The sequence below is a fragment of the Saccostrea cucullata genome, unplaced genomic scaffold, assembly GCF_032062105.1.
Source record: "Saccostrea cucullata isolate Sc308-1 unplaced genomic scaffold, CSIRO_AGI_Scuc_v1 ctg2643, whole genome shotgun sequence".
NCBI classification, from domain to species: Eukaryota; Metazoa; Mollusca; class Bivalvia; order Ostreida; family Ostreidae; genus Saccostrea; species Saccostrea cuccullata.
In genome coordinates this window covers 9,978-26,194 of record NW_026935780.1, presented here as the reverse complement: position 1 = coordinate 26,194, position 16,217 = coordinate 9,978, and the positions used below count along the sequence as shown (strand labels likewise).

The window sequence follows — 16,217 nt, the reverse complement described above, 5'->3', positions numbered from 1 at the left end:
TGAGGCTAAAAGACCTTGTAGTTTTTGTGTATGGAATCAGTACAAAACATTTAAAATGTTAAACGAATCACCCATCCAAAAATTGTTGAATATTATTTTATAAATGAATGTTTCCTTGAACCCAAAACGGACTTTGATTGCTTCTTCCAGTTATTACAACCACTACAAAACGTTTTCATGTTTGAGGTTATTTTAGAAAATATATATGCTTTATCCGTATTTTGTATGTCAGGAAGAATGCATTTAGAAACTGCAAACATCGGCTTTTTTGAAGTTCTGTTGACTTCTGAAGTCAAGTTTTCGGTACCTAAGGTTTCCAGTGTCCATGGGTTCCGACAGTGGCAGCATTCCCTGCGCGAGCAATTTCACAATCTTTTATCACAACTTAAGAGTCCAATTTGTTCTATCTTTTTTTCCTTCTTTGACGTTTAAATACCAATGATCACTCATTTGTATGAATCTTCCGGCATTCCACCTAACCATTATACCAATTTAATCACAGTTTCTATAATTAGCTCAGGGTTGTAACATTGTTCTCATCTCCATTGTTCCCTAACACAATAGACTCCCATTGTTAGTAGTTGAGTGTGTTGGGTGTAGCCCCTGGATGGGTATTGGCCAGAGATCTCGTACTGATATTTATACCCCCCCGCTTGAAAAGTATATAGTAATCGTTAATTCCGTCCGTCCGTCCTTCCGTCTGTACGTCCGTCCGTCCGTCTGTTACGCTTTGGGGTACCCATCTCTTATCTGCAACTCCTCTTATACCACTGAATGGAATTTAATGAAACTTTCACAGGATCTTTATTACATATTGCTATTGTGCACCTCCTATTTTACTTTTTGATCTGACACATATTTTGGGTTTCCCATAGCAAAACATGGACACTGCCATTTATACACATATAGGAGGCGGGGGATATCATTTAGTGAGCCAATTGCTCACAGTACCTCTAGTTTTAATAGTATTGTAATATGTATTGCAACATTTTCATAGTAATTAAAATTAAATGGATATGCTAGGTATCCCCCTGAAAAATATCGTTGGCTTAATTACACTGATCATGCTTATTCACTGAGAGGGAACATATTTTACTTGAAGATCATTGTAAAGATTACCCCCACACACAATAAATCAATAAGTTGCTACATTGGTTCACTGAATACTTTGCTCAGTAAGTACCAATTTTTGCTCTTTTTCTACAGCTGTTCTACCTTTCTTGGAAACATTCCATATTTTCGGCTTTACATTTGAGAGAGTAGGAGGCGGGTCTATAGAAAAGCTCCAATCAAATTCTTTGTCGTCGTTACTCAAGCCATCGCCATTTCGGTAAAGAAAGATTTGCAATGATAAACGCAGACGGTATGCAACGTTATGGTCCATGATCGACATCAAACATTGTGTAATTTCTCTGTTCCATACAATGTAAGGCAGAATTTCGAATAAATTTTGACTGAAATAAAATAATTTGATTAAAAAAATATTGATAGTATAATGATATTAAATGAGCCCCTCTTTCAGGAAGGTTTTTTTTCACCTGAAAAAAAATTTCGTTGGATGCTTAAGAGTCGCGTGCTAAACACAGCCATGGGTATAACTTAAAAAATAATCGTGACGTGCCAAGAAACGTAGATCACGTTAGATTTTTAAACCCCCCCCCCGCCTGAAAAGTGGGAGGGCATACTGTATTCGGTGTGTCCGTCCGTCTGTCTGTACGTCCGTCTAGCTGTACGTCCGTCTAGCTGTCCGTACGTCCGTCTGTTACGCTTTGGGGGTACCCATTTCTTATCCGCAACTCCTCTTAAACCACTGTGTGTAATTTAACGAAACTTTCACAGAATCTTTATGACATATTACCGTTGTGCACCTCCTATTTTTTTTTTTTGATCCGACACATAAATTTGGGTTTTCCGGCAACAACAAAACATGGACTTTTTCCATTATAATCATGTGGGAGAAGGGGGATGGGGGTGAGGTATCATTTAGTGAGCTCTTTGCTCACAGTACCTCTAGTTTGTGCCTATGTACACCTATAAGCTTTCTTTAATTTTACACTGTTTTCTTAATAAATGTTATTTTATCATGCTTTTTTGAAATGCATGATCTAAAAATGTTGCATTTTAGTATGAACAGAAGAGAGATTATGTTTAGCAAAAATTAATCTTAACTGTAAGGCCTGTCTACGAGTTTTGGGACAACCCTCATATTTAAAAATCTTCTTCACAAGAATCACTTAGCCAGAAGAGCTAAAACTTATGAGGAAGCAACCCGAAATAAAGTAGATTCTTATTTGTTAATATCATGAACCCTCAGGGAGGGACAACAACAAGAAATCCAAGTTCTACATGGAAAAAAATATAGGAACAATCTTGAAAATCTTCTAAGAATTACTGAACCGGGGAAAGTTGAAATGTATACGATAGCATCTTTTGTGTAGTGTAAAATTTAAATTGTTCAAATCTCGACCCCGGAACCTAAATAGGGAATCTACCTTTTACATTGAAAAATATAGTAAAAATCTTTGATAATATTATTCTCAAGAACCGCTATGAAGGAGATTTTACCTTTATATTACAATGTAATGCTTTGATAGTCCGTTGTAAACCCATCCTATGGCAGGGGATATGTTTGAAAAAAAATTGAAGCAACACCACCCACTTGAGAATGATTCACTTTAGTTTCCCCTTTCCTGGCCTAGTGATACATGTACTCGAGAAAAAGATTTTGTTTTGATTTTTTCTATATATTACTTTGAAAAACTTCGAACTTTAAACGCCTTCTGGTCCTACCTTACCACCAGAGGCATGATTTCATCAAATTTGAATGTACACCAGGCCTGAGGATGACTCCACATGAGTTTCACCTTTCCTGGCACAGTGGTTTTTGAAAAAGAAGATTCTTTTTATTAATTCATAATAATCAACCTTGGAATAAACTGTCCATTATCATTTGTAAGAACAATAAAAAAAAACTTTGAGACATTTGAAAAGCTTACAGACAATGTATCTATTGTCTACCGGTACACAACAAGGATTGTGTCCTGCATTACACGTAGTACAAACTCCATGCATGGAGGCCTTGATAAGCGGCGTTCTGGTATCTTCTATTAGCCCTGCACATGTCGAACAACCATATTTTGAAGTTTATCTCATCGTATTCTTTATACGCTCCATAGACATCCAAGGCCTACCAAAGAAATAAAACATTATCTTTAAGAGGTTGTGCGTGGCTATCATTTTTGTGTATCATTAACATTGTTTAAGTTTTCGATAAGTAAATTACCATAACAAATGCAAGACAAAAACATTAAATTTATCATTTCAAAAAAAAAACAACATACAATGTACATTTTTTGAAGAATTGCAATATGAAACATGAACTTGTACAAACCGTGACAAACCCTTGTTCTCTCAGTCTCCTCCCATATACCCGTCCTATACCTGGAATCGCTGTATTTGGTCTTCCATCCATTGCGTCTATGATAAAAGCATCATATTTTCTTGTGAGCTTGTAAGCCATTCTGTACCTAGGAAAAGTTAAAGTTAAAGATATTAAACATTTAATAAATCAAAAAACAAAACACGAACAAAAGTTTAAGTGAACTTGGTAAAAACACAAACATCTTGATAACTCTAAGTTCAATATTGCGATATATTATTACTGGATTAAACGAGGTGTAAGTAGTATAGACGACCACTTACATCCCCACTCCTCTATTAACAATGAGAGTCAAACGGTGGGGAGAGCTATAGAATACAGTGGAAAAAAACAAAGTAATGTAGTGACACTGACCTAGTTATGGGTGCTATGATTTAAATGACAGGAAGGCGTGTGTGGGAAGGGGGGAGGCAACAAGGACTCTTAACTTTTATACGTCATAGTAATAAGTGATTACGGAATTAACTTCAAAGACTTTTGCCTATAAGTAAGGCAATTAATGTTCTACACACAACAAATAAACTAGCTAGTAGCATGCATTTCTAGATGTAAGATTAGCACAAATGTTGTTTGAAGGTTAAGGGCCTTGCAGTTATTGTGTATGGGATCAGTTCAAAACTTTAAACGAGTCACCCATCCAAAATTGTAAAATATTATTTTCTAAATGAATCTTTCCTTGAACTCCAAACGGATTATGATTGCTTCTTCCAGTTACTACAACCACCATAAAACAAACTCTTTTTTGTGTATGTATTAAAAAAAACATATTTGCTTTATCCGTATTTTGTATATCGGCAAGAAAGCATTAGAAAATACAAACACGTTTTTTAGAAGTTCTATTGACTTCTGAAGTCAACAGTTTCCGGTACCTTAGGTTTCCAGTGTCCACGAATTCCTCCCAGTGGCAACGTTCCGTGCATTCCACCTAATCATTATGCTAATTTAATCATAGTTCTTATAATTAGCTCAGGGTCGTTACATTGTTCTTATCTCCATTGTCCCTTTGTTCTCTTCATTGTTCTCTGACACAATAGACGCTCATTGTTAGTAGGTGAATGGGTTGGTTGAAACCCCTGGAGGGGTATTGGCCAGAGATCTCGTTCTGATATTTTTAGCTGTATTGCAATATGTTTTGCAATATTTTCATCGTAATTAAAATGGCATTCTCTTAACACAGTAGATTTAATTTACATGCAGAATGAACATGAATATAAGCTTAGTATTCGAAAGTAAAAAATATCTTTGGCTTAATCATGCGGATCATGTTTATTTACTGCAATACATTAATACAGCAACTTCTGTCTAAATGTTTGGCTTTATCACAACTTTCTGACAACATCTTCATAGTTATGATAGAATTCCCCAATATAGTCCAAGCATATTGTCTATAATTCCATATAATGCCATGTTACTTTTCTTTTTAGAAATTATCTATATGGAAAGGGCAATAGCTAGCTGATTCTAAGAATAAATCTCACTAGGCCATAATGGATAGAGAGTGTGATCTTGAGTCGATCATTACTTCGCCGGTTCGAATCCCACTTTATAAAGTAGAGACCGGTCTTTTGGATGAGACCGTTTCACCCAATGTCCCTGTCGCAGTCGGTGCTGGTACGAAAAAGACAAATTCCTGCTCAATGGCCCTGAGTGTTAAGTATAGGACAAAATTTGTATCTCTCCACCGGCAAGTGGTTGCGTCTCCATGTGAGTGAAAAATTTCGAGAGGGACTTTAAGCAACATATAATAATTAGATCAACCACTAGGCCATCATTTAAAGATTGTTTGTTTGCCCTATCCTGACCGACTCAAAACTAAAATGACCCAGTTCAAAAGTATTTTTGGCATTCCAGAATACGATGTTTTTTTTCTTTTCATTCCTCCTATGCAGTAAAAAAATACTGTATGTCGAAAATTTTTGGAAGATTTTCCGAACTATCAACCGACCCAACATTTTCACCCAGAATCGGATCAGGGCAGTGAAACATTATTTCAAAGATGATCCTATTGTTAAATATATACATGTCTAAATGAAAGTGTTTCTTGTATTAAAACATTAATTATTGTATGAAAAACTAATGCAGTGAGCACCAACCTTCCAAAACAGCAGAGAAGACTGGAAAAAAGAAGGAATATAGCTTCCAAGTGGGTTTTTATACCCGATTTTGCGTGTGGGTTTTCTTTATTGCGCATGTCAAGAATTTTAAAATTATTACTAAGAACTTTAAATAACACTCCGAGAAATATATATATATATATATTACATTACAGTTTTGCAATTTAAGATATTTAAAACTATTTATAACAATGACGTACTCTTGATATGTTTCAAACAAATCCCCGTGAAAGCTAATAGCTCAGTAGCCACAAAGTTTTGTATAAATGAAAATATAAAACAATAAAATGAAATAAAATCTTGTTTCCTCTCGTTTATAGAAATTTACTTTAATATTGTATATTCGTTTTCTTGCGAGAAATATTTAAGATTGAAAAATAAAACTATATCCTATGAAGTGAATCAATGTTATTCAGGAAATTATTCACAGATAAGGAAGAAATTATAAAGTAAGATAAAAGTTTTCAGCTACTCCTTTTAATGATCTTGGTCTAAAACAAGGATCAAATTGTTTTACTTGAGGATGCCTGGATTTGAAATTAATATTTTCTCAACTTTTCTGTTTAATAGCACGAATTATATGTTGCCATAGTACTTCAGATATTTTTAATTGAAATTATTGAATCTAGGTTTTTCGGGATGCTTTTGATTGATGTACCCTTGCACTTTCACAAAGTAAACTTTTTTCTTAGTGCTGAAGAAAGTAGAAATTTTTGGTGCAAATATTTTAAAGAAAAATATTAAAATCAGGGTCGAGAAACGTAAAAGGCAAATATTGAAAGTCCGTGCTCGTTGATGTGTTCAGAGTTTATCAAATACAACAAACTCGGTAAAGAAAACATGACATGAGTTCTAATATTGGAAATATATAATTATACGGACGAAGGACAAACTGCTGAATATAGCACAAAAGTGCCACAAACATGAATTGAAATCCAAATCATATCCCAATTTTCTTTAATATTTCATTTAACATTAAAGTATACTAAATGAAAAATAACTATTATAATTTACGAAAGTCTCAATAAGACTGAAATTATTTGCCTATGATAAAAGCATAAATATAATAATAAAGGACAGAAAGATCATTTTCTCATACTATAGCATTTTTTTTTTTCATTATGAGTGGGTCTTCGCTCCAGTTTTTGAAAGATAATTCTAAAAGTTTGCAATAAAATATTCCTATACATATTTTGGTTTACAAAAACGTGGAGCAAAGACCTGAGGCCTGTACAGCAGAGGGAACGTTCGCGAGCGCTCGCCAAATTACTATTGGAGGTATAAGGAATTTTGGCGAGCGAACGTTCGCCCTGCTGAACAGGCCTCTGCTATACCTTTAAAGTACACTTGTATGATATAAGTCTGTTAACTCAAAACATGATTTAAATGCCTAATTCATCATAGGTGTCGGAACCGGGGTGGGCTGGGGCAGGGGGCCCCCCCCCCACTTTTTTTTCGAAATATATACTTATAATAGACATTGAACATATCTGCGTAAGTTTAGCCCCCACACTTTTCACAGGTACATCTTAGTATAAGTTAAAAGTACAGGGAAAGTAGCGGTACTGAAGATCGATCCTAACCGCCCCCCCCCCACGAAATAGGATTTTCGTGTTTGGGAAATGGACATTTCCTTTTTTTTTTGCTCGTCAGGTTTTTTTATTGGAAGATACGAAATTATTTTTTTATACTTAGCCCCCCCCCCCCCCCCCCACTTTCAATTTGCTTCCGACGCCAATGTTCATCATGAGCCATGTGGCGTAGTGGTTAGACTCAAAATAGTATTATACTCCGGATTTTTATTGCTAGAGTTTGAATCCGAAGAATACCATCTTAATATATTTTTATAAAAGAGTAATTTTTCCGAGATTTTTTATCTCAGAAAAGGTTTGTTTCTCATAATTCCCTGAATTTCAATGATGAGAGCTTAATCTGAATATTCAGTTCACAAACTGAATATGATTTTCTAATATCTGAAGCTATAGATATTCATCGTCGGAAACCCACGGGTGATCTCGTCTTTAGTTATCACCCGGTGATAAGTAAAGACGAGATCACCCACGCAGGGGGGATAAGGAAGTATACAAAATATTAACCTTGACTTAATCAGTGCTACATTATGACGTTATAGAAGGCAAGATGACGTCAATTCTAGAACGCAAGTTTTCGTATTTTTGGTATTTAGAGACGTAATTTAACTCTAGAAAATTATTAGAAACATGTAAACATTACCAAAATGAAATGCTCTTATTTTGTTATGCTGTATAATGTAATTTTGATTAAAATCCACCACCGATGACGTCATATATGTACATCAAGAAACTTTGGAATTTACCATGTCGTGTAAAGAGAATTTGACTAAGACGGTATGTACAAAGATGTGTAGAATGGAGTTTAAAAGCAAATATCGTGCATATTTTGTGAAAATCATATGGTCTGATTGATTGTATACTGTTTAACGTCCCTCTCCAGAATATTTCACTGATATGGAGACGTCTAAAAAATCATATGGAGTTCAGTTAATAAAACAGGTATGCTAATTTATTTTCATCGATTATATTCTCTTTTGAAGACAGTCAGCTTTATACATATCTCGGACGGCCTTTCCTCTGTCATTTGTGACAAAAATAATGCAACAGAACAACAATAAGCTTTGAATTTCAAAACATGAGATTTGTACAGATTGAAAGTTTGCCTCCTAAAATACTTGGAAAGTGCTGCTAGAATCCCAAATTAAGCATGGTTTTACGAAAAATCTCGGTTCATATGTGAAAAATTCAAAACATCGGGTAAAGTTTTGTGCGAATGTGTGGAATAATTATTTTACTGACGGGACAGCGGGGTTCTAGCAGCACTTTTTAGGCTAAATAGATGTTTTTCAAATGTATTATTTACTCAAAGAAATGATTTAACTCCGGGGTATTGTTGTTCTATTAGCTTTTTTATTAAGGAAAATTTCGCTATTAAGAGAAGTCACGTGATGCCGCGGTGGTGGTACACGTCGTTGCATTAGACACTCTTTTATCTTTATGCAATAAAAAATAATAGTTTATGTTTATCATCGGTTTTTGTAAATTATTAAACTTAATTTTCTTTAAAAAGTCTAAATTTCCCGAAAAATGACTTATATGCTTCCTTAACATACCCGCGCATGGGTTTCCGACGATGATAGACATTATACACGCCTTGTTCCTTCTTGTTCTTCTTTCTAACTTAATCTAAACTAACTGATTCTTTTTTGCAATCATGACATAAGATTTCAATTGATTGGTCTATTGTTTTGTAGAAATTGATTCTTCAAGCACTTTCTGCGCAGTCTGTAATAATATAAACGGGATTTATAACTTTTCTGTTCTTTAGAAGTTTTATCCCATATAAAACTTTGATCACGCATTGTTGCCCTAGTTAAAGCAACGGCGTAATGATTTTAACCAACTCTGTCTACGGGTGCTTCCACAGAAATAGTCATAAATATCTAAAGTGAAATATCCCTCTACGCCATTCAATATTAAAAAAAAATCCTTACAATGACTTAAAATAACAACAACGGCATTAGATTAAAATGGAAAATAGTTTGAAGTATGAAGCGTTGCTTATTTTTTTTTCAGAAATGAATCCTATGTCTAATCAAGCATGATGTAGAGAAAGTCACCACATGGAAATACATTCAATAAAATAAAAATCTTACATAGTGGGAACTCTTTGAGGAATGATTCTCTTGCTGTGAATTCGTTTGAATGGAAGCATCATTAGATTGTGTAGATTCATATCTGTTCAAATCATAATTCAAGGGGTAGGGAGGGGCCATAATTCGGACGAAATTTTTACAGAGTAATAAATAGGGAAAAAAATCTTTCAAGAACAGGAAAGCCAATGTTATTGAACAAAACCACTTATATTTAAGAAAATGACATACCCGGTCTTGTAGAGTAGGCTTTCCCCCTAAAATCCCCCCCGGAAAACTGGCTCAAGCGTAGGATCCCCCCCAGGAAAACAGGCTGTAGAGTAGGATTCCCCCTGGGGAAATTCCACACCAGAGTCAATTTTCCGGGGAGAAATCCTACTCTGTATTGTAGTTACAGAGTGCGATTTCCCCCAGAGCCAATTTTCCCCCCGATCAAATATAATTTAAGGACAGATGATACAAACAAACCGTGAAAATTACAATTTAAGTCTTATATAGATATTAAGTAAAATGAAAGTCATTTTAAATCTTTCATTAAAAGTTTCACAAAATTGGGATTTAAGAAGTTGTAATATGACCAAAAAAATTGTATAGATTAATAAGGATGGTTACAGAAAGTCGGAAATTTGAAGTTTACAACTTTTTAATATTTTAGAAAGTTTATTATAATTGTAATCATTTACAACCAAAATAGGTCCAAAATTAGACATGTACCAATCCAGATATCCATTTTTGTTTGATTCATTATGTTTTGAGAATATTTACATTTCTTTTGAAATCTATATATTTTGGTTGAGATTCCATGATTTGCCTTACATCTCGAATGAAATCCCTAATTTACCTCTTAAAAATCAGTTTCTCATTAATCTTTTTTTTCCAAAAAACATTGCGGCTGTGGTTTATATTAACTCTATAACGAGGGGGGAACCCTACTCTGAGAGAGAAAGAGGGGAACTTTGGCTCTGATGTGAGATTTCCCTTATTTTTAAAAACACGGTATGACTTACTGAGTACCAAGATTTTTTTTACTGTCAATTTTTTTTAACAAATGAACTACCACCCCTACCAATATGCTACATGTATTTGTCTTAAAGTCAACTGAATATCATCAGTAGTGATAATTTGTTAAATATTGGCAAACATGCAGTACATTGCTTTTTGTAAGTGATACCCATAATATCATCTTTGTTCATTGAAATCCACCTGCTCATGTGTCTGTAAAACATACATTGTTTGCTGTAAATTTCAGTGAAATAATAATAATTATATCAGTGAAATTTCTTTGGGGTTCTTAACAGATTGATACAACACAGTTTTTAGGGATCGTACAGTAAATATATAGAACAGAAAACTTCAAACAAAAAACAGCGAATCTTATAGGTGTAACCTTGCACATTTATACTAGTATTTCAACACGATATTACCCAAAGCCAGATGTTAAATAGCTATCGTGCAAAGGTACAATCAATGTATAATTAAAAAAATTTATCGTGACAAACTTTGCTATTTAATAAAGAAATCGATTTACAACTTTATAACCTAAAAATTCCCAAACAACGGCTACAATTTTCTTTCGGAATAAATTTATAGCTCACCCATTTACCCTCCAGGACATTCTTAAAACTGCAAACGCCAAATTCTCCTATTTAATAAAGTTATAATTAAGGGGGCCAACTTTAGTTTTATTGTGTGAAAACTACAATAGCGAAACTTTTCATTTTTATACCATATATAACTTACATTAACTTCAGTGTACATGCAAAGTTTGGGGGAAATCTATTGTCCAGGTATTTTTAAAGGACCGTCTCAAAATACAGGTACATTTACTATAGGATTATATAGGAAAATGCCAATTTTTAGCACTTTAAAGCAAATTACACAAATACTACAATAGACATTTTGTTCAAACTATAATATTTTATGAATAATACTATATTATACAATATATGTAAGAACCACAAAATTCTACCGTCTTGTTACCAGAGGGGGCATCTTAAAATGCAAAAAATTAGCAGATTTTACTATTTTTATAGAGTATTACAAAATATGACGTACACCATGGATTCACATGAAAACATGATGAAATATTGGAAATATTCTCAATTTTTTATGTTTTAAATTTCAAGAGCGTATGTTTAATACTTTTTCTTTAATAATATTTTTATTTTGATATAGAATATTCATTAAGGAAATCAATTTGAATCATTTTCGCATCAATTCTGAAATTTGAATAAATTCTTCCATTTTATTCAAATACAGATTTGAAGAATACTTAAAGTCTCTATCTATATGCAGGAATTAAATTAAATGAATTTTTCCTTATCATGAAATACTGACTTGAAGTATTACCAAGTCCCTCTCAGAATGAGGTAATTTAGTTTTAAAAAATATGAATGTCGGTGTACTTCAAACAAATTAAAAAGTTTTTTAATGATGGCATAAATTTTAAAATTGTACCATTTTACAGAATATACTAACTTAAAGGTCTTTATCTGTCAACTGAATAGGGATTGAATGAATTAATTTTTCCATTTATTTGAAATATTGACTTGAACTATTCTTAGGTCCCTTAATCTGTCTGCAGGAATTGAATTCCTATATACAGGGAAATTTTTGTCCCCTTTTAATTTTGTCCCTTTTGCCCTACCCTCCGTTGGGCAAATTTAAAACTGGCCGAATTCAAAGAATACAGTATAATTTCTTAAACAGAACTGTGACTGGACAAATTCAAGAACAGGCAAAATTCTTTGCAAATGTAAAAGGGCAAAAATAAAGTGAGGCAGAAATAACCCTGTATACAGACTTATAATACTGTATACAGGGTTATTTTCGCCCCGTCTTATTTTCACCCTTTCACATCTGAAAACAAGTTTGCCCCATTTTAAAAAGATTTTTGATTTAAGATATTATACTGTTTACATTGAATTCGCCCCGTTTTAAATTCACCCACGCCAGACTAGGGCAAAATTTTCCCTGTATACAGTAATTATTAATTTTTCCGTTTTATTGATATACTGACTTGAAGTATTCTAGGTCCCTGTCTGTCCGTGGAACGTCCTTGTCAATGACACGGAGATGGTCATACAAGTTCTTCACACTTATCTTCTGTCTGTTCACATAAACCTATAAAAGTAAAACAAAAAATATAGCAGTTATCAGTCATTGATTATAGGTTTTCAAATCTGTTATTTTATGCAAAATACAAAATTCCTTCTGCCTTCTTGCCAGTTCAATTTTCAACAACAAGAGGTCGTTAGTCCGAAAGCAGACAGTTTGGTTCGAGGTTCTAGAAAAAATGTTTTGAACAAATTTATTTTTAAATAAATTAAAAATTTTGTGTAATTTTCATGTATTACATAATTTAATCATCTTTATGATTCCCCAAGAATTAAGTGTCTACCATAAAGTATCCACTGATCATTGTTCTTGATTATTCATGATAATTTCACTCATAAACTTACCGGTAACTTTAGAGCATTAAGGACAGATGATACAAACAAATTTTTGTCAAAGAATTTGAAAATAACAAATTGGATCACGTTTAAATAATTAAAATGAATAGCTTTCACGGTGTAGTTTTTAATTTTTTATTCAAATTTGCACAAAAATGGAATTTGAAGTGAAAAATATTTGTATACTAGATTAATAAGGATGGTTTCAGAAGGGCATGCTTTTGAACACCACAGAAGGTTTACAATTTCTTTTTATTCTAGAAATTTATTATTTGCATTATTTGCAATGAAATTAGGCCAAAAAATATATACCAATCCAGGAATCCATTTTTTGTTTGTATCATCTGTCCTTAAAGAAGTATAGGTTTTATAATAAAAATCTTCGGAATTAATGCTGCCAAAACTAAATTATTGTTTATATCCAATGTACACGATGTAGGTTTTAAGGGAAACGACTATATTTTTATTGTGCGAAAACTGCAATAGCAAAACTCTTCATTTTTATACCATACATAACTTACATTAATTTCAGTGCACAGGCAAAGTTTTGGGGAAATCTACTGTCCAGGTATTTTTGAGAGACCGTCTCAAAATACAGGTACATTTACTATAGGATTATATAGGAAAATGCAAATTTTCAGCACTTTAAAGCAAATTTAACAAATACTACAATAGACTTTTTGTTCAAACTATACTTGATGAGTTATACTGTGTTATACAATATATGTAAGAAACACAAAATTCTACCGTCTTGTTACCAGAGGGGGCATCTCAAAATGCAAAAAAAATTAGCAAATTTTACTATTTTTATAGAGTATTACAATATATGACGTACACGATGGATTCACATGAAAACATGATAAAAATATTGGAGATATTCTCAAATTTCTATGTTTTAAATTTCAAGAGCGGATGTTTATTACTTTTTCTTTAATAATATTTTTATTACCCCTTTCTTTAGGAGCTACAGATTATCATAACGTCAAAAACACACTGCAACGACGTCAACCTACTTATCAATTGCAAAATCGGTTAAAAAATCAGTTATATCAAATTGTAATTACATTTTTATACCTATAATTTCTTAATTTTGTTTAATTTTAATAAATAAGCGAAAAAAGTTGCATTAAAACAGTAAATACGTTTCATTTTACTATGATGCGCGAGATATTGCGCAATGAAAACTATAGTCGGCCCCCTTAAATATGTTTGATCTAAATTAATAATTTTCATTTTTTAATATATATTTTCTGAATGTATATTCAGAACTGGACACAAAAATAGCTGTACACAAAATGAAGCAAAGTAAAGCAAAATAAGTTGGACATGCAGATAATTTGTTCAGTCGGTCGTCAATAGGGCATTAATATTGGGTTTTTCTAGATTCTAGGTGGATGGGGTAGGGGTGGTGGTGGAATCAAACTCCGACTGCGATGTTCCAAAAATTTGAGTCTTTGGCATATATAAATATATATGACATAAGTGTTAATACTGTTTTGTGCGACTCCTGCGTCCAAAATGTATCAAAATTTCATAATTCAAATTGCGTGAAATATTTCCTCTTATTGTATTTTTTAAAAAAATATACAACATTGACTACTATTTGCAATTGATTAATAAAGACTTCATATTCATTAATTGGTGGCTGTTGAATAAAAAAGGTTTATATATATATTTAATTTGGTATTATATCCAGAGAAAAACATTCTATTTGACAAATTTATCATTTATTATTTTAAACATAAATGGCATTTCCATCAGATAATAGTATTGTATTGATTAAATCCGTCTAATTTATTATTTTTCTGTGTGAGATAGTTGTGCAGGTCGCTGATAAATATGATTTTGGATATTTTTATCCCCTCTGCACACGTCATAAAATAAACAAAATAAAATGAAAAGCACAAGCAGCCCCCTTTGTTCACATTTTAAAATCATGTTATTTAAACAATAAAATGCATTCTCTGTTTGTTATTACTGGAATTAACGGAAATTTTGGTATCATCGCAGTCGCAGACAATTTGTTCAGTCGGTCGTGGTGGTGGTGGAATCAAACTGCGACTGCGATGATACCAAAATTTGAGCTATTGGCATAGATATGACATAAGTGTTACACAGCCTTATCTAAATATTTCCTTGATTGTAATAAATTTATTCAGAGTATAACTTAATGATTCTAGAAAAGGAAAATCAGAAACTCTTCCTTTGTAGATGAATACGTGTTTCCTTTTTGTAGACCCCCGATCTCATGACTGATCTTCCCGGTCCTTGTCAATAAAATCTGAATTCCCAATTGTATTTTAACCACTGTTTATTACCTTCATTTTTTTTTTTACGTAATACGGTGTTGAAAAACAATTCATCCTTGAGCTTTACATATGCACTAGCTACGATACTAAATATTTCCTTTTAAAGAAAAACAACATTATATTTATCTTTTTATGCATCTTTTTCACTTGTAACTCTATAGGTTAAGGAAATTTTTTTTGCCAATGTTTTTGGCCTAGACCTAAATATCAGGTTTCCTTATCTTACCCAGTGTAACTGACTAAATTTTAGAATTTTTTCTTAGTTTATTTAGTCAGAAACTGTTTTCTTTCATAAAAGTATCTTTAACATCTTTGAAAAATTTGTCAAAAGTCTCTGTTTACCTTTCATAATAGATATTTATGTATGCCAGATCTTTATAAGACGAACAACTTGCTGGATAGTTCCTTTCGTCATCACTTGAAGGTGGACTATTTAAGATGCTTGATTCTACATCCTCTCCAGGTTCAGATAATGAGCATGATGAAGAATAAGTTGATGAAGAAGATGATGTGCCTTTCTCTCTCAGGGACAAGTCTCCTGTCTTAATGGAAGTTGTTGTTTCAATCTGCAAATTTTTAAGGAAATGGAAAATGCAAATAAAAAAGAAGAGCATGGCAAAGTGCAATTCCATCACCAAAAAAAATCATATCTATACATCATATTCGTGCTTTTTCTTTATTCACCAAAGGTACATGCTTCGGGAATAAATCTTAAATCATAGTATAACGACGTTATTATTTTACTACACATTAAAATTTATTTCTGAAACAAGTGTCTATATGGAATTCACCTCATAGTAAGAACTTTTTATACCTTTTGCTGCAGGGTTCGACACTAACATTTTTAAAGCTTTAAGTATGCGCACAAATTTTATGAGTCCGTCAAAAAATCTATAAATATATAGAATAGACAATGCAATTTAGAGTACTGTAAACCAACTTTATTCGCGTGCGAGAAATTTTCGCAAAGTTCGCGACATCCTCGTCATCGCGAATATTTCTCGCTGCGAACCGGTACTTAAAGTCTCTCTGTCTATTTAAAACAGATGGAAAAAGGCTTTGATCGCGAAAATTAGTCGTCGCTAAATAGTTTACCCCAGGTAAATCGCGAAATAAAGTCGTCGCGAATAAAAGTTGGTTTACAGTATATTTTTTTTTTTATAATTTCTCTAAAAAAACAATAAAATGAAATGCTTTATTCCAAGAATCATCGAAATC

General features: G+C 32.8%; 1 protein-coding gene across 1 annotated transcript; it reads right to left on the bottom strand.

Annotated features, from left to right (window-relative positions):
• Window positions 1-2,982: 2,982 nt before the first annotated feature.
• Window positions 2,983-15,565, bottom strand: LOC134243761 (uncharacterized; the record flags this gene model as incomplete). Its single annotated transcript, XM_062726005.1, has 5 exons — window positions 2,983-3,187; window positions 3,392-3,527; window positions 3,703-3,747; window positions 12,258-12,361; window positions 15,395-15,565. Coding segments are annotated over 5 exons (597 nt in total), but the record flags the coding sequence as incomplete, so codon positions are not given.
• Between the last annotated feature and the right edge of the window lie 652 nt (window positions 15,566-16,217).